Raw genomic sequence first — 19,050 nt, 5'->3', positions numbered from 1 at the left:
ATGTTCCACCCAATATGTTGGCAAAACCATCCGTGAGTTGCGAACACGGATAGGTGAACATGTCAGGGATATTGTCAACAAACAAGATTCCCCGGTTGCCAGGCATGTCTGGGAATGTCACCAAGGACTTCCCGAGGTGATCAGCTTCCAGGGCATAGAAAGCGTTAACCCTCTTAACAGGGGGGGCGATTTTGACAAACTAGTCTGTCAAAGAGAATCCCACTGGATTTTCACCCTCGATACAGTTAAACCACGGGGTCTTAATGACTATATCCCATATGCCCGTTTCATATAGGTACATCATCCTATATCCTGCCATTGCATATGCATTCATGTAACTGCCTCACAATGTCCCTACTTACCATCACAGAAGACAATCTCCGATACCTCAGCACCATTCGTAATAGCTTTCTCCACCTTCTATCTGCCAAATACTTAGAAATCCCGATGCATTAAACCATCTCTATGGAAACCGCACATGAATCCGATCATGTGACTATGGTCGTGCGATCATGTGATGCGCCCCAGTGATGTCACCACTTGGAGGCGTGCCGCATGCTCAGTCACGCGCCTCCCCGCAGTGGGATGTCTTACAGGGAGTCACACGGAGCGGCAGCGTTCAAAAGCCGGGCGACTCCGGTTCAGGATTCCATGTAAGTAGCTACATAGTAGCAACGAGTTGATGGCCTGTCCATCAACCATGAGCCGGGTTTTCAATCCGCCTCCCGGTGGTTCCCCGGGAAGGGGTGGAGACTACCCCATAAAACCCCCGGCATTAGACGGCCGCGTTACGGCCTGCTACAATGCCATGGGGGGAAATGCTGCGGGTGTAAACAAAAATCAGGTTGCACCTTTAATAGCACCAAGTTAGCACCTCTGAGGACGCATCCTAAGACGAAATAGGGATGCAGAAACGCGTTAGGTGCGACGCAAATCAATACCACATATAGGTTATCGCCGATCATCAGTGCCGCCTATGTTATGCCTGGTCTAAAGCAACAAACAAATTCTGTTGCATGTTAGACTATCTGTGGCTCGCATACAGGGACAGTGTAAAACAAATAAACACTATCAAACACTGTACCTCTGTAGGACCATAATACTAGTCCAATTTGCTGGCCAACGCCTGAACAAAGTATATATATTAAACAAGACTAGTCTTATATCATTTTAAATTAATTCTAATAAAGATTAATACTATTTTAAACGTTCTAGTCAGGCAGAAAATTTGATAGTCAACATAAGGTCCCAGTAGCTGCAGGGTGTCCCTATGATCAGGATACATCACAGAATTATTCATCCATAAAAAGGAAAAATATATTACACCAATTAAACATTCACTGTTGGTCACTTACATGAACACAATCAGCACTACTGCATCTCCCCCCCCCCCCCCACACACACGTTATCCCAGCCCACCCCCAGCTCCAAAACCCAGGATTGTAAAACCTCTGATACCGGGTGCTTAACCCCTTATACACCACATGGACCAGAGCTCCAGAGGGACAGAAGTGCAGTGCCTTAGAAAGAGATCAAAATGATATTCATCTCAGTGTTCCCTTGTGGGGGGAAAAAAAAAAAAAAATTGTACACAGTTAGGCCCATTGCAGGGGTGCTCACCCCTTGGCTCTAAATGTATTGCATCAGATCATCAACAAGGAACCCAATTACAGATATAAGAATGGTACCTATTTTTTCCTTAAAGCCTCCGTTTACAAGGCTGAGGTTTTCTCCAGGTAGTAATTCAAGCTGTTCTGCACATTCAAGAAACTCTCCATATTCAAAGCTGCTTAAAGCCCTGGTAAAAAGAAAAAAAAAACAAAACAAAAAAAAAAACATATGTAAAATCATTGCTAATATAAAGCACCATTTCAGGTGTAAACTATAACCCAGCGTCTTTGTTAACATTGATGTGTCACTGCTATTCATTGTTATAAACATGAATCTGGTGTGTACACGCATCTGTGACCCTCAGTCTACAAGGTCAGAGGCACAGTAAGGACTCACTTGATATAATTGAAGTCTGTCTTCACGTTAATGCAGCTTCCCAAAGCTCCTTTCTTCAAGTCGTGCATGCTATTCTGCCATTCCTGCACTGCAGTCCAATCCGCAATGGATATGTAGCACTCGCAGGCCTTATTGCCCAAATAGTTGACAACTTCGGGTAAGGGATCACTGGGTTTTGTCAGGACAGTCTTTCTGGCATCCCCTGAAAACCAGAGACAATTCTGGCATTCATCATAGTTACTGTAATGATCCCTGGATAAAGCAGGAGCTGCCAGCAGCAGTACAAGACCGAAGGAAACTCAATCCCCAAGTCCACCACAACCTGCTTTCAGTACATACCATTAGCATGTTTGGGGCTGGCAGAGGTGCTGTTCGAATTCGCCAATTTCAGGACTGTCTTGTCAAATCCTGAAGTGCTGCAGTCTACCCCAGTCATAGCGCACAAGTGTTCCTGATACTCCACCGCCGCTTTTTCAAACCTGCAATACAAAAGCTGGTTACAAACTGAAGGCAAAATGACATCTAGTCATAGGCATCCAACTATAACAAATAAGGGGTCTGCTCCAATTAATTTATTGTCCCTATAATGTGTGCCAGGAAAGTCCCAAGCATAAGTGCAGAACACATCCTTAGCCCCCACTGAAGAGAATTACAATGGACCCATGGTTGGTCGGTTGGGGGTCAGGCTCATGCAGTTGGCTCACACACAGGGGTGAGGAAACTACATCTGTGCATGAACCCATAGAAATAACATTTAACAAAAGCAACATCGTCTGCAGGGGCCCAAATGTCTCAGTATGAATGCCTAATCCTCAGTGAAGAGACCGCTGACACACATTTGACCACATTAAGTCTCCTTATTTAGCAGAACATGTATATATCTGGCTAATGCTTATTAGCTACTCTGCTACCAGCAGGGAGCCATCTGGGGAAAAGCTAGAGGTGTAGGTTTCTTTCTTCTGAAGCTGCAGATGTCCCCTGCTCAGGCCATAATCCTGTGTGTAATGCAAGTGGATGATCAGTGATAGATCCAAGATGCTGGGTCACTAGGCCTTGGGCCAGGCAGCCATCTGCAGGTGTAATGTAGTTACATTACAGCTATTAACATGTTTGTGCCATTTTAATTTTTATAAGGCCACTCCAGCCCAATATGTTTCCACATGGAAACAACCAGATTATGGATATCTGCAGGTCTTGGATTTAGTCAAACAAAAACACAAAACTAAATTAAATCACATGATGCAGGTTAAAGTACCTTCCATCTGCTTGTAGAGCCACAGAATTGATCCAAGAAAGGCTTTTTCCGGCCACAGCGGAGGACCACACAGCAAGTCCCTGTATAGCTTCTGGGCACTGCAGTTCACAAAGGGCTTCCACCACCATCATCACTGTAAGCTCAAATTCTGTTCCCTTCACAAAAATAATCCCACCCCCAAAAAAACAGTTAGTTTTGGCCATAATGCTCAACAAGAGCATCCTACTATAAGACTACTTACCTGGGAAGCACTATTATTCTTCATCTCTGAGAGCAGGTCAAAGCCATGCCTGACAGTCACAGCTGGCTGTCCGGCTAACAATCCCACTCTCATGATGGCAATACGGATACGAGTGAGCCAGTCCTGGCACGTCTGCCGGTTCGTATAGAAGAAAGTTCTGATCACCTTTCAAGAAGGAATGAGACAAATGTCAAGACAAGGCTCTTATCGCATCTCATTCTGCAATACATTATGACATATCGCGTACCTTGGGTGGAGAGGTTAACGCATTTGCACATCCCTCATATGCATTGTACATTAACTTGTCAAGATTCTCCAAATACTGTAAGAGAAGTACTAGACGCAACTGATTGTAAGCATGCCCTTCATCATTGTCGGCAGTGGTCCACTGACTCGCATCCTGGTCCGGATTCAGGGTGTGAGCGGCCAGGCTTCGTATTATACCTGAACACATGGGAAGTTCAGTCCATAAACAAGAAGATGACCAAGAAGATAAAAGACCATTAACTAGAACAAATGGCCAAACTTTGACAAAGATGTGCAGATGAGAAGTGGCTACTACATACCTTCAATGGTTTGGAACGTATCCTGAGCTCTTCCTAGTGGTGTCCGTAACTTTGACAAAACTGTGAACTGAGCCGCTTCCCACACAACCCACTGCCACTGGACGGCCTTAATCTTCAGGAGGTTTTGTGGAATGAGTGCAGAGTCTCGCTTATCCAGTCTATGGCAGCTGTAGAACAACCTCTCCAGCCAGTTATCCTTGCTATAAAGAATAGAAATTAATCACCGATGTTGCTTTGAATGGTTACACTTAATGTAAAGGTTTGTTTAGTCTGGATTAAGACAACCTTCCTAACTAGAGGTCTATGGTAATCATTCACCGGTTCTGTGGCCCTTAAAACCTACAGCATGTCCTTATGCTAGTGGGACGTAAAGGAAATCTACCCAATTCCAGGCATTAGATTTCTTATCTAGGGTCTTTCCTTCTAAAAATAAACTTTTAAATTATGCTAATGAGTGTGAAGGGCTCATGTGGGTGTTAGCAGAGCCCCTCCACGCTACAGCTTCACAGGCCATTACACCATCTCCCCTCCCTCTCTGCTCTTTCAGCACTTTTCCCCTCCCTCTGCCGGATGTAAACCTCTTGGCTTTAGGACGATTCTCCAATGTAAAACAAACTTCCTACTTCTAAATAACATAGCAACAAACATACATACGATTGGACACATTTTAGTATGTTTCCATCAGACAACTGGTTGTTCAATTTACAATTTATATTTTTCCACAAATTACACAAAAAAAAAATAAAAAAATAAAAAAGGCAAAAATAAAACTGCTCCGACCTAGAATCTTTCTGCTCCCGAATCAAACACAAGTCTTACCCTGATCTATGAAAACTCCCATACAGGATAAAACTGAGGACATCAGAAAAGTCCTGTGGATGAAACGTGTTGCGGGGAGATTTGCTCATGTGGATTCTTAGTGCAGAGGAGATTTCCTGCATTTCAGTGTGACTGGTATTACTTTGGAGACAAAGAGAAAAAAGGGGTAAAATATCACAGCTTTCCTTAGAAACTATTCACATTATTAAACAGATGCTCCATCAATTTCCATGCAAACAGTGATATTAGGCAGACATGTCAGACCACAGGGACTGGGACAGGAAAGAAAATTGCTGCAAACTAATATTCGTAGTCTTGGAGCTTTGAGTTATGATTTTTGTTTCAATAGTTTTCACTGGTTTAGCAAGTTAAAAATTATGATTTCTGATGTGATTCAGTAACTTATCTCTGTTCCAATTTTTCTGAAATGTGGCAATAGGACAGAATAAAGTAATACGCACTACATGCAGTCCCCAACTTACAGACAGACCTCTGGATGCTGGCAAAACTGAAATTTTGCCCCAGGCTGCAATGGTCAACTATAACAGTGATCTAAGGTGTCTGCAATGAAGCTTTGTTGTTACTCTTTGGTCCCATGACAACCCCAAATTTTGAAAATCCAATTGTCATAGGAACAAAAAAATTGTTTCTGGTACAAAATATGCCAGTTCCAACTTACATACAAATTTAACTTAAGAACAAACCTACAGAATTTATCCTGTATGTAACCTGGAGACTGCCAGTAAGTGGTTTCCTTTATTTTTTTTTTAATTTATATTCTGTCTGTACAACATACCTTAACACAATGTCTAAAGGAATAGACTGCAAAAGTTTTCCAAAAGCTTGTCTGACCCGTGTCCCACTAGAAACGAGTTGCACGCGGCACACATCGACACACCTGTAACATACAATATTAACTTAAATATTGAAGTGGAAAGGGAAGAATTGCACATCTGGAGAATTTAAAAGGGAACCTGTTACATTTTTATCTGCTGACAGGGTCCAATGGCCTATGCTATGCAGATTTTAAACAATTTGCCTGTATCAGCATTCTGAATAATTTTAGTATTTTATTTTACATTACCTGGCTCCCTGCCAGCATTGTGTGGAAGGTCCCTGGGAGGAACAGCCTGTGTGTCCCTGTATCGGTCTCCTCTCCACTCATGCAGCTCCCTCCCCACATCTTGTCAGATGCATTGAGTAGGCAGGGTAGGAGGTTGCTGGAGTGTAGGAGAGGAGACACAGGCACACACACAGGCTGCAGCTGCCCGTTCCCCGAGACTCGCCCCACACTGATGAGCAGGGGACCAGGTAATCAGGACAAATGCATAAAATCAGCACAGTATATGCTATTAGAACCAGCACAAAAAAAAAAAATCCTGGTGACCGGTTCACTTTAAGTGTAGTGAGAGCCCTCTATCATTTACAACAAGAGGTTAGGGCATTTAAGGCAAATTAGAAACTCTCAATACAAGTCTGAAAAGTCAAAGCATGGCCAACATTTCTCATACCAAAAACAATTGTAAAGGGTTTTAACAGGCAACTTCGCAATCTCCACATAGAACATCGAATGTCCAGGGTGCGTACTGTGAACATACCTCTGCAATAAGTCTTCAGGTAGTGAGGATGACAGAACATGGAGGCTGTTACATACTTGGGAGCTGATCGACACATCTTCAGAAAGAGCTGCAATGTGGAATGACAAACATGGCAGAATGTAGATATCATCTAAAAGAAAACAGATTGCTAATAGTAACATACTGCCTAGCCTTACTATTTGCCAGTAGTCCTTTGCAGAAATTGTGAAAAGAAGGCAGTGAAAACAATGGTGCGTATGTGTCAGATTTCTTCATGAGGACAGCCACTTCTGCTGACCAGTTCATCAACAAATTCCTACGGATACAGAAAAAAAATTATTACATATAAGATAATGTCTGTGCAAAGGAGAAAATACTCTTTTACACTGCAGTGGACGTCTTAATATTCCCACTGGATGCCACAACCAAAATCATTGATTTATAGGCAGTCCCCAGGTTACGTACAGGATAGGTTCTTTAGGTTGGTTCTTAAGTTGAATTTGTAGGGCGAAGCCTACCTTGGAATGATTCTGAGCCATATCTTTTAAAGGACACAGCAGTGGGAATCTGCTCCACATATCCTTACAACGTATGGCAAAAACAAAGTGTGAACCAAGGCTTATGATGGAAAGGAGCTTCAGTAACGCATCCATGTTAGGGAACCTACTTGAAAATTTTTGTATTTTAGCTTACCGAGAATCTGGGAAAATATTGTCTTTCTTCAGCAGCGTTCCCAGAAGATTTAGAATAACAGAGAAATGCTTCTTGGTGGCAGTGGTGACTGTACTGATGACTGCGCCATCAAACAAGGAGGGAGAAGATGAGCTGAGACTGCTGGAAATGAAATGGTCATGTCTGGAAAGAGGGAAATAGTTTAGAGGAATTGGTACTTTTGAGATAACTTTTGTGTCAAAATAAAAGTTAACATGCACTCCCATACCTGGTACAATGTGAATACAATGTACAGAGCACAGAGTATTGGACCTCTGGATAGTGAACAGCAATCTCTCTGTGTACAACCATGAGGTACTTGCTCAGCAATGCAAACACGGTGGGAGACAGGGCCCACATCTGTAATAAAGCAGGAACAGACATAAAATATACATTGCGAGACACACAAGCAGCTGATCATTTAATATTTCGAGAACTTACCCCAATCAGTGAATTTTTTGCATTTCCAATTGTCGTCAGAACATTCAAGTCAAACACAGCAACAAATTTTGCGCTGTCCACACCAAAAGTTTGGTTCTTAAAGGCTTCATGCTGGATTTCGGCACAGGCTTCGGGTAATTGCAGGAAACCCAAGAGGCTGTTTAACGCACACGTAATTTCCCCTAAAATCAGTTTATATGCAGTTTCCAAAACGGGAATGTTCTTCAGTGTCAATACTGCCTGGTACAGGGCATTTGCTGCACCAATTACCTAAAAATGAGGTTGGACATATTAAAGCCAACCATTTACAGGGCTTAGCCCTTCCTGAGGCTATAAAAGGAGCTATACAAAATGCTAGAAACAAAATTTCTTACATCCTTCTCCTTATGGAACCGTAGCGCCAGCAGCCTTGAGTTGGGCATAAATAGTTTCTCCACGAAAGATGAAGGTAATTTCGTGTTGATCTGTTCGACAATCTGAAAGAATTAAAAACATGGAGACAACGTGATAAATCCCCCTTCTCCTAGGTCCTGGGAGAACAATGTATTTGTGGTAATGAGAAAACCCTTACAACATACGTACTAGTGTCAGTAAATTGAGGACAGAGATGATGTAATCGGTACCGGATGTCTGACAGTTTTCCAGCTGGTCTAACCCGTAAGCGATTATCATTTCATAGTGTATTGCCATGCTGGGATCCATACTGCCCAGTAACACACCAACACATTCATTGGCAGCTGTTAATACCGTCTCTGAAGAGAAGACCTGGTTGGCTGCTGTAACGCATCTCATCACACGATACAAGATCTGAGGATTTAAATAAGAAAAATTTCACTTCAGTGGAAAAATTGTTGATCAATAATTAAAATCAGGACCACTGCCGAAATAGGTCTAGGCATCTACATAAGCTTTGCGGTCATACAGCTCGTACCCAGTTATTTTAGGCATCAATTCAAAAGTAAACAAACAGTCACAATTTAAAGGGTTAACAACTTAGGACACCACTGGCCTCAATTCAGCCTCTAGACCAAAAAGAGAGAATCACTAAGTAAAATCTTCAATTTGAAGAATTTCTCAGGGATCTATGTTACAAAATGCTTCCAGTTTATAACATTTAACTTTTCCTTGAATATGGAAAACCCTCAGGAGCAGTTGCAAAACAACAACCACACACATACTTCTCTTGCTCAGATACTTCTAGTTTTGACCCCTATGCCCAACCAGAAGTTCCTCAGATTAAATGGGATCAGCCAATGAGTGCTGTGCCGGAGAACAACACTCATTGAACTGAAGTAGCGTACCCTCTCTCCCCAGAACTTCTCACTGGGCCAAAACTAGAAGTACCAGAGCAACCTGAAGAAGGATACCTATCCAAGCCCTCCCTCCTTGTTCATGGAACATTCCTTAAAGCTGATTAGTTCACTTCCAAACAACATCCAATTGCTTTTACAGAGGGAAGCCTTATATCACCATCTTTAGAGAAACGTAGCTATACAAATTAATCTGGCTGGTTTTTGCTTATGGGGTCCCTGATGAAATGACCTTGACCATCTAAGCCAGTGGTTCTCAACCTTTCTGATGCTGTGACCCCGCAATACAGTTCCTCATGTTGTGGTGACCCTAACCATGTACAAGAATATTGTATTTGTGCCAAAAATGCCATAAAATCGTGGCTCCGATGGCTTTAGGAGACCCCTTTGTTTTGGTCTTTCGACCCCCACCGGGGTCACGGCACACAGGTTGAGAAACGCTGATCTAAGCCATTCATATGCCCCAATGAGAAAACAGGAGTGTAGTTTACCAAATAATATTTTACAGATAACCTGCTGAATCAACAAAAGCAGTTTTTATTCTCATCTCAATGTTGTTAACTCTTACATCAGTCACATAAGCTTCAGTAATTGGAGGACCTCTGATAGGACTGAACCTTTCCCCAATACTTCGTACCACCGTACTGAACACTCTGAGAAGTGCTGCCAGCTTAGGCAATGAAACTGATGGAGGAGGAATGTCTTCATCAACAGATTCACCAGAGGCAATGTTACCGAGATCCTGCAGAGGACAAAGTAAGAAGAAAGGAATTAACAACTTTCAGGTTTTGAGCAGATTTGTGGAATAGTCATAAAATATAATGTGTGTTATGCAGTATAAAATGTTCCTTACATCAGCATAGGCTTCCATATCTTCTAGAAACTGCCCCAACAAAGTAGTGGAAAACGCTAGATCGGCAACCCAAAATGGCTCCAGGCTTTGTAGCCACCCTATAAGCACGAGGCAAACAAAGGCTATATTCAGAACTTAAAATGAGGGCACAAAGTATGACAAAAACTACAATAGCATTTACTTGACTCATTATGTTAGGCTGTGAAAGTAATATTGTGGAGATTTCTAGAATCATCTGACTTACTGGTTTATTCAAAATGGAATATAAACACAATCAATGAGGATCTGCCCTGGTAGTGTCCCTTACCTGACACTTGTTGTGTGAGTGAAGATTTCTGTGTGAGGTCGATGTGCCATCCAACTAGAATATCAACCGTGTCCTTAAAGTGGAGACAAGCAAGTTACAATCCAAACAGCAGTCAAAAGGCAAAGAACAAGCAAAGACTGATGCTAAAAGAAATTGGCTTTTTTTTCTTTAGTTTTACATAGAAGACTCACCCTGAAGTTTGTGCTGAAGATATGTGGGTAGCAGCGGGACACGAGTAGGATGCATTTCACACATTTACACAGCAGTTCTGGTGTATCAAGATTCTCCAATATGGACTGCAGGCTGGTCATTACCAACTAAAGGAAAGAAGGTGGTGGTCAACAACAACAAACCATCATATTCACCGTTTTTCATTGCATATAGGCATATGGTGTTTTCTATCCAACATAATGGCACAAAGATGTTCACTTTCTTGGCATCCCAGGCTGGGACAATCCAACATAACCTTGCGTCTTACCATTGGCTCTGCTATAAGAGATCATGTTCAAGAAATAATGCTTTCCTTCCGTACCTGCATTACTGAGGAAAAGGCTTTCTTCTCTCCCACAGTTTCAAGAGCTTTGTAAGTAGCACACAGGAAGAGTAGTTTGACTTCATCTTTAGAAGATGAGCTAAATTTGTTAAAAATCCACTTGAATATCTTCTCCGCCTCATAGCTCAGTGCTGCGCAGAGCAAGCCCAAACACTGCGCCCCCTCCTGCCGCAGTTCCTGGAGAAGTTTACTACTGGAGAAACAAAACAAGAACATCTTTAGCAAAACTACACAAACCTGACAGAGGCAAGGACCAAGAGAAACCCGTTATTTGTAGGAGGCTTCACAGAGACCCCCAGACCTGTGTGCCACTTCTGGGGCTGTAATACCACCAGTATGATGAATCTGTCCCCCCCCCAAAAAAAATATAACACATATTAACCCCTTAAGGACCTTGCAAGATTTCAAAAATCTGGAGTATGTGGATAATTTATGGAATAACTCTACAACAATTTTAAATATCCAAGACATTCTGGTGGATTTTTTTTTGTAACATGTTGATTTATCTTTCAGTGATAAAATTTAATTCATACGATTTATCCATACTTTTTAAAACTGGCAAAAATTGGCAATTTTTGGTAAAAATGCAATTTTCTCCTATAATTAATCACAACATGTCACATGGAGTAAAGGAAACTGAGAAAATGGTCTTCAAATTCTATTTCACTGTTCCTGCTGTGATGAAAAATGCCCCCAACATGGCCATTATCTGCTTTTTGGACAATTGGCAGGAGAGAGAGAGCTAGAACCAATTCTAGACCCTATCCACCATTAGAAGAGAAATTTGGCAATGAAGATCACAGAAATTCCCCAGAAGTGATCCTATTTTGGATACTACACCATTTTTGGTCCATATATATGGGATAATCATCATGTATTTAGAGCTTACCACTTTTTTCAGAATGCAAAGCAAATATGAAAATTAACTTTATTTATTATTTTTTCTTTTCTTTTCTTTTTTTTTTTTTTTTTAAAGAGAATGAACACAATGGATCCCAGATTTAATATTTTACTGCCCCAAAATGACCATTATATGCTTTTTGGACAATTGGCAGGGCCTACAATGGAGGGAACACATTTTAGCTTTTTAGGCCACAATTCAATGAATTACAAGTCCCATCTTCCTGGCAGAGGAATTGAGCAAGTAAATTATAGAATCCCTTCAGAAGTCACATCAGTGTGGAAATCTCATATTCCCAACCTTGTTACTTTTGTGAGTTTTGAGGGAAACTGGAAACCAATTTTTACAGTCCGCATAATATTCATCTGAATGAGCATAAAAAGTGACAAAAAAAAAAAATATATATTCTAGCGAGGTATGGTATTTGCGGAAACATTTTAGAATGCATAGCCCTGGTTGGTCATGGCATGTCATGCACTGATAAAAATGAAGGACATTGGTTATAGCAGACACGGCATTATTTTTGATGATGGGTCTTTTTTTTGCTGTTGGTGGGACTTGTGATCGGAAGTGCTGTCCTGCCTGCTCGCACCGCACCTCCAATTTGTTTTAATCCTTATAAAACCTCTAAAGGGTTAACAAACTTCTTAAAAGTGCTCTCGCTATTAAATCCGGCCTCTCGCAGTCAATTAAAAGTTCAGCAGGACCATCTAAATACAGGTTTTGCAGATTATCCCAAAAATTTGAAATATGGCACCTAAACAGTAAAAGCTGTGGAATCTTAAAAAACCATGCCAACATAAAGCAGACATTTGGGAAATGTAAGTTATGAATTTGAGTGCTATGACTATCTGCATCAAAAGTAGAGAATTTAGAACTTTGAAACTAAAGAATTTTTTCCAAATTTTTAAAACAATTCGAAGTACAATGCGTCACGAGAAAACATTCTCTAAATCCGTGGATATCTTATAGCGTCCCAAAGCTATAACCACTTATAGTGACACAGGGCAGATTTGAAAAATTGGACCGCGTCCTTAAGGCCAAAATAGGGGTTAAAGAAACTGCATAGAAAAGCCAAAAATTGGACATATGTTGTTCATTTCAACAGAGAATAAACCTCTAAAAATATATACACACACATATATATATACATACATACATATATATTTTTTTTTCCAGAAGTACATGGAAGACGCATACAAGTAAATTTAGGACTGACCTTTCATTTAACACATCACTTATAGCGCTCAGGATGTTGTCAAGTTGTTTAACCAGCACCTGCACAGAGATAACAACTGTATCAATGCGTTATAGTTATAGCCAACTAGAGGTAAAGAAACAAACAACGATAATACAAAACCAGAAACTCGTGAACAACTGAATATGGACTAAAAAGGTACATTTAAAGAAAAAAAAAATAAATAAATCTTCAACTGGCTTAGGTTACATCAGAATTGGAACCAACCACATGTCAGATCTAATCATTTGACTTTTCAACCACATGAATATTTTTACTATAAAACTAGAGCGGGCATTAAACAGGACAAAAGAAAAACGGAAGCATCAAAACTCAACATGATGCATCATAGAAAAACAAACCTTACCATTTTGTTTTCTGGCTGCTGAATAAATTCTTTCAGCTGCTTAACAGTAGCCAGTCTTCGGTCCCTGTCGTCTTCCCTGGTGATCCTCCGAAGAAGATTCGACAGTCGGGACTCATCAGAATAGGACAGCGATCGCTCTAATGAAAGATACAAACAATTGTTTAAGAGGATCCGTCACCAGGTTTTGACCCTCCCTGACTAGCAATGCCTGCTGATAAAGGGTTACAAGTCCTCCCCATACCACCTAAAATTAGCTGCTAGTGGGGCACTGTACCTTAATTAAAGACGGTTTTTCGTTATGCAAATTAGCTTTTCAGACTCTTGTCCTCTGAGGCTGGCAGTGAGCCACACCCCATTATTCTGACTGACAGCTCTGTGCCAGGCAATATAACAAAGTTGATTTATGGGGATGTAAGGGAAACTATTTTTAGCTAAAAGAAGGGCGTCATTTAACCCCTTATCACCGACACTAGTTTTCAGCTCAATGACCAGACTCGATTTTTCAAATCTGACATGTCTCACGATAATTAGTTATAACTTCGGAACGCTTTAACATATCCGGGTGATTTTGAGAATGTTTTCTCGTGACACATTGTACTTCATGTTAGTTATAAAATTTAAGTGATAAGTTTTGCGTTTCGTTCTGAAAAAAAGTGAAAATTTGGCAAAAGTTTGTAAAAATTCTTCATTTTCCAAGTTTGAAATGTTCTGGTTTCCAGACAGGAAGTAAAACTACCCAAAAAGTTTGATAATTAACATTTACAGAATATCTGCTTTATGCCGAGATGATATTTTATGCTTCCGGTCATTTTTCTAGGATGTTATGAGGTGCAGAACTTTAGGTGCGATTTTTCTTATTTTCATGAAAATTGCCATAACTCACATTTTGAGGGACAACTCAGTTTTCAAGTGACTTTGAGAGGCCTAAATAATAGTAAAACCCCATAAATTACCCCACTATAGAAAGTTCACCCCTCAACATATGTAAAACAACTTCTATTAAGTCTATTAACCCTTTAAGTGTTTCACATCGGTTAAAAAATATGGACCTGCGATTTAGAAACTATGGAATTTTTTTGGAAATACATTCATTTAGGCCAAACTGACAGTTTCAGAATAAATTAAATGATGAAACGCACTGCAACGCTTGATGCCCAATTCCTCCCGAGTTTACTGATACCCCATATGTGGTGGTAACTGCTGTACGGACGCACGGCCGAGCATAGAATGAATGGAGGCGCCATTCACAGCAGATTTGTATTGTCACATTGTACGACCTATAAATTTTTATTTTTTTTGGTAATGCGATCATATGAGGGCTTATTTTTTATGGGATGAGATACAATGTATAAATAATTTATTTTGGGAGTCTAAAGCTTATTCATGAGATTTTACTAACCATTTCAAGGGGGACACAAACAAAATCATAAATTTTTATTTTGGATTGTAAGCATTTTTCCCCCCGCTCACCGTAACGTAAAAATAATATTTTATCTTTATTCTCTGGTTCACTACGATTGCGGTGATACCTCATTTATATAGTTTTTCTTATTTTGCTCAATTTTCCTGAGCAAAACCAATATTGGAGAAAATCGCATTGTTTTAACTATTGACAACTTTTCAGGGCCATAACTTCTGTATTTTTCTGTTGTCAGATCTGGTTGAGGGCTTATTTTTTGCGAAAACAGTTGTTCTTTTCAGTCGTATCATATTAGGTACCGTAACTTTTTTTGATCACTTTTTAGAACATTTTTTGTGATGGTGTTTGATGAAAAATGGTATATTATGGGAAGTTTTTCGAGTTTTTTTTTTACGTAGTTCACCGAGCGGGTTCAATATTGATTTAGATTTATTGTACAGATTAATACGGACGCGGTGATACCAAATATGTACGTGTTTTGTGTTTTATATACTTTATTTGCATTTTATGTGTTACTGGGGAGATTATGGGACTTTTATTTTATTTATTTATTTAATTATATTATAAAAAGATTTATTTTTTTTTTTTTAGTTTTTTACATTTTCTACTTCTTGGCTTGAATAAGCGATCATCCGATCGCTTATTCAAGCCTTTACACTGCAATACACTTGTATTGCAGTGTATAGTGAAAGTAACTGAGCATGCTGAGCATGCTCAGTTACTTACAGCCGGGTCCTGCCAGGAAGGCAGGACCCGGTGAGAAGAGGAGCCGACAGCCCCGGGTCACTCGTCGGAACCCGGGGCAGCGGCAGGAGGGATCGGATCCCCCGGTAAGCACACCGGGGGGGTCCGATCCACGGGTTAGTGTTAGTGTTCTTGTTTTCACATAATACATGAAGTGAAAGCAGAACTGATGTGGGGCCGTTGGTGCTTTCCACCTTATTCCAAGCACATGCAAGGGACCAGAGAAAGTTTTGTAACCACTTGGAATTGTAGTTTAAGTTTCTAAAGATGCGAGAAAAATGAATTAAAGAGAACCTGTCATGCAAAATAACCCCCCTAAACTAAATATATTTTCATAAACTGCCATTAGAGAGCATTGCCTCTATCCCTTCATTGCCCCTCTACATGCCTGTAAACTTAAGCAATGAGGTCCTAAAGCTGTATGCAAATGACCTGTGAAATGTCCATTGAGTCATTAGCATATTCAAGCTGTCCACTCTATTCATGAGTGGGAGGCACAGCCACACCCCCAGTGCTTGACTGACAGTTGCACCATGTAATGGCTGCTCCATGTGCTTGCTGGTGGCCACGCCTCCTGCAGTCTGTGTGTGTATGTGAAAGATACAGCAGCTCCAGGCAGTACATGTCAGGTACTTGTGTAGCTGATATCTGTGTCTGTGTATTAGGAGGATGCAGCATGTCAGCAGATGCAGCACACACACTAGCCATGCTTTACTATACATTACACACAGACATGAGCAGGGAGAGGGGAGGGGTAACAGGGGTGACATCACTGCCTCTGACCAAGTGACCAGCCTCATTCACAATATAAAGAATAGATGATTTTCTAATGATTAATGTCTGAAATGACTAGATAAAGGCTGGGATAGAATCCTTGTGAGCTGCTCTAACAGGTAGAGGTGACAGAAATAGTGACAGAGACCTGATGACAGGTGTCCTTTAATGTTACAACTGTTAAATAGTAAGCTGCAATAAAAACAACTGAAGAATTTCTGGATAAATTGTAGAAAGAGAAATATACAATACCCAGACATAAGAAAAGATGCATCCATTGTTCCCATTCATGGCGATCATAACGTACCCTGTGATTTCCTCATGTCTTTTGTGACTAAAGCACGGTTTCCATGCTGAACAGTGAAATCAGGGCTCACATTGTTAACCCTCAGCTCTTGCCCCAACGACTTCCGACTAAAAGCATTTTCTCCAGATCCACCATTGATGCTGAAGCCATCTGAAAAAGCAAGGAACGAATAGCAACCAACTCTCTATCACGTCCAGAAGAAAAGATACATTCACGGATTAGGATAGGATGGGGGGGGGGTCTCCCAATTTAAAATCCCTCAGATTGGTTATCATCCATCACTGTTGCCTGCTCTGGGCATGTGGATAAGAGGATAGAAACTCCATGGCATTGCCTGGCATAGTAATATACTGAAAATGTTGCCTTTGTTTTTGTGCTGTATATTTAGCCAACCTCCCCCCCCCCCCCCAAAAAAAAAAAAAAAAAAAAACAGAACACATGTTAATTTGAAAAGGGGTTATATACAACTGTCCTCACCTTCCTCTTCATTGTGCACCTCAGTATGGACCCTGACATCGTCTTGCTTTTGTCGTCCAGCTGAATTTGAAGTGTGTGATCCATAGGAGGCAGAATTGCCCCGATCTCTAGTAGTGGAGTATTTTAAAGGGTCGTGGTCAGATGAAGCGCTATCAGATCTACGGGGAGAGAAATAAACACAGAAGTCAGAATCATTCATTCGGATAAGGCAGCTGTGAAGAGTCTGCTACAAGATACCAAAGGGTTGTCAAGATCGCCTTCAACCACAACTATAACCACAACTACATCCCATGTGACAAATGGCAGCTAGCCAAAGCCCCAATTTTACCTAAACAGACTAAGCAGTACAAAAGTTAGTATATGATCTACAGTACGGCTACAGTGTTAAAGGGAACCTTCCATCAAGAACAGGCACAGTAAATCCTACTAACCCCCCTCCCCCCCCCCCCCCCCCATGTGCTTTTGCAGTGAGAGGGACAGTATTCTGGTAAGGAAAGAAAGCGGAGAGGAACAGGACCCTCCATCTACTCAGGCTGAGATCTGAAGAAGACACACTTAGCTATCAATCAAGAGGAAAACTAGGGTCAATGTCAGCCTGCAGAAAACAAGACTCTTCTATTCAGAAATGGACTCGTCTAGACTAATTTGCATATCATAAAACCAACTGAAAATAAGGTACAGTGCAAGATCATTTTAGGCGATATGGGGAGGACTTTTAACCCTTTACCAGCAGGTGTTACTGGCATGAGGAGTAAAATTCTGACGACAGGTTGTCTTTAAGCATTGCAGCCTTCTGCCAGGTGCACCAAAAAAATCCTCCCACAGTATCCCTCATAAATTTAATGTGAACGGAGCCCAAGAAACAGTCTTCCTGACACCAGTGTTGAAAAAGTTCTCCTTGACTGCACAAAGGCCACGTCTGAATCAGAGCAGGACAAAGGGTTTATGGTGATCCACGTTCTCCCTGTGCTCGCATTGGTTTTCTCTGGGTGCACTGGACTATTTCTATGTGATCTGTCACCGGGAACCACCTAATCTTTCTCCTTAAGGTGCGGCAGGAGACAAAGCAATGAGTGGCGAATATGCAGAAAGCTTTACTAGATACAGGTCTGTAGCATAAAGAATAGGAGCTGCACTCTGCTGGCGTTTCCATTATAGAGGGTAAGAGAAATACTAGGTGAATGCAGAGGTCGCACCAACATTTTGTAATATGGGTTATCATACACCTCTTAAATTTTGATGAATTTTTTTTTTTTTTTTTTGCTGAGGAGGAGCATGAAATTTACTTTAGTACAAATAACTCATTCCTATGTGTATACAGCATTAATAGAAGTTATTTATACAAAGGATTACAGCTTAAATAGCCAATTGAAATAATTCTAGTAATCTTACATCATGCATTAGGCTGCTTTCACAGTGGTGATCTGTAAGCAGGACACAGAGTCTTGCATGGGTGCTGGTTACCGATCACAAGCATTTAGATGGAAACGCACATGTGATCAGGCCAACCACTTTTCACAGGGGTTTGCCTTGCTGTGTGCTACGCACGGTATCAGACCTGGCAAGCACATGGCTGTCTGAACGTGGCCTATGGCTTATGCCATGGACCTCCTCTGTCAAAAAAATACAGCTCACATCCACTACCCACAGGCTGCGACTCACTGCACTTACCCCACAAGATCAGGAATTAAACCTATTGAGGTAGATCTGATGGTAGGTTCCCATTAAAGGACACCTGTCATTTGGTCTCTGTCATTAGTCCTGTCACTACTACCTGTTGGAGCAGCTCACAAGGATCCATCCCAGCCTTTATTTTAGAATGATTAATGTATGAATTAACTAATCTTTTCTTTATTATGTAAATGATGCTGTGCACATGGAGAGAGAAAGTGATGTCTCTCCTCCCCCTGCTCATGTCTGTGTGTAATGTATAGTAAAGCATTGCTAGTGTCTGTGCTTCATCTACTGACATGTGTGAGACACCGACATCAGCTACACATCATTGTGGCCGCCGGCACCAGGAAGCACATTGAGGAGCCATTACAACATTATACAGGCTGCCAGCCATGTGTATAGGAGTATTTCATACACACACAGGCTGCACCAGGAATCACGTGGAGGAGCCATTACATAATTATACAGACTGAATCAAGCATTCGGGGGGGGGGGGGCGAGAAACAGCT

General features: G+C 41.1%; 1 protein-coding gene across 1 annotated transcript in view; it reads right to left on the bottom strand.

Moving 5' to 3' along the window:
* SMG1 (SMG1 nonsense mediated mRNA decay associated PI3K related kinase) overlaps positions 1-19,050 on the bottom strand; it is a 49,815-nt gene that overhangs the window by 22,357 nt on the left and 8,408 nt on the right. The window contains exons 2-26 of the mRNA XM_072120637.1: positions 16,868-17,025; positions 16,391-16,540; positions 13,146-13,282; positions 12,761-12,819; positions 10,620-10,833; positions 10,279-10,404; positions 10,088-10,160; positions 9,781-9,878; positions 9,496-9,669; positions 8,200-8,424; positions 7,992-8,093; positions 7,618-7,887; positions 7,406-7,536; positions 7,159-7,320; positions 6,663-6,781; positions 6,487-6,574; positions 5,685-5,786; positions 4,889-5,029; positions 4,070-4,269; positions 3,751-3,947; positions 3,504-3,668; positions 3,263-3,417; positions 2,347-2,486; positions 2,008-2,209; positions 1,689-1,798 (exon numbers count right to left, since the gene is read on the bottom strand). Of these exons, the coding sequence (XP_071976738.1) occupies positions 1,689-1,798; positions 2,008-2,209; positions 2,347-2,486; positions 3,263-3,417; positions 3,504-3,668; positions 3,751-3,947; positions 4,070-4,269; positions 4,889-5,029; positions 5,685-5,786; positions 6,487-6,574; positions 6,663-6,781; positions 7,159-7,320; positions 7,406-7,536; positions 7,618-7,887; positions 7,992-8,093; positions 8,200-8,424; positions 9,496-9,669; positions 9,781-9,878; positions 10,088-10,160; positions 10,279-10,404; positions 10,620-10,833; positions 12,761-12,819; positions 13,146-13,282; positions 16,391-16,540; positions 16,868-17,025 (3,698 nt within the window). The remainder of the gene's footprint in view (positions 1-1,688; positions 1,799-2,007; positions 2,210-2,346; positions 2,487-3,262; positions 3,418-3,503; positions 3,669-3,750; positions 3,948-4,069; positions 4,270-4,888; positions 5,030-5,684; positions 5,787-6,486; positions 6,575-6,662; positions 6,782-7,158; positions 7,321-7,405; positions 7,537-7,617; positions 7,888-7,991; positions 8,094-8,199; positions 8,425-9,495; positions 9,670-9,780; positions 9,879-10,087; positions 10,161-10,278; positions 10,405-10,619; positions 10,834-12,760; positions 12,820-13,145; positions 13,283-16,390; positions 16,541-16,867; positions 17,026-19,050) is intronic.

The sequence above is a fragment of the Engystomops pustulosus genome, chromosome 8, assembly GCF_040894005.1.
Source record: "Engystomops pustulosus chromosome 8, aEngPut4.maternal, whole genome shotgun sequence".
Classification (NCBI taxonomy): Eukaryota; Metazoa; Chordata; class Amphibia; order Anura; family Leptodactylidae; genus Engystomops; species Engystomops pustulosus.
Note: the sequence above shows the minus strand (reverse complement) of the source record. Positions and strands in the feature narration are given on the sequence as shown.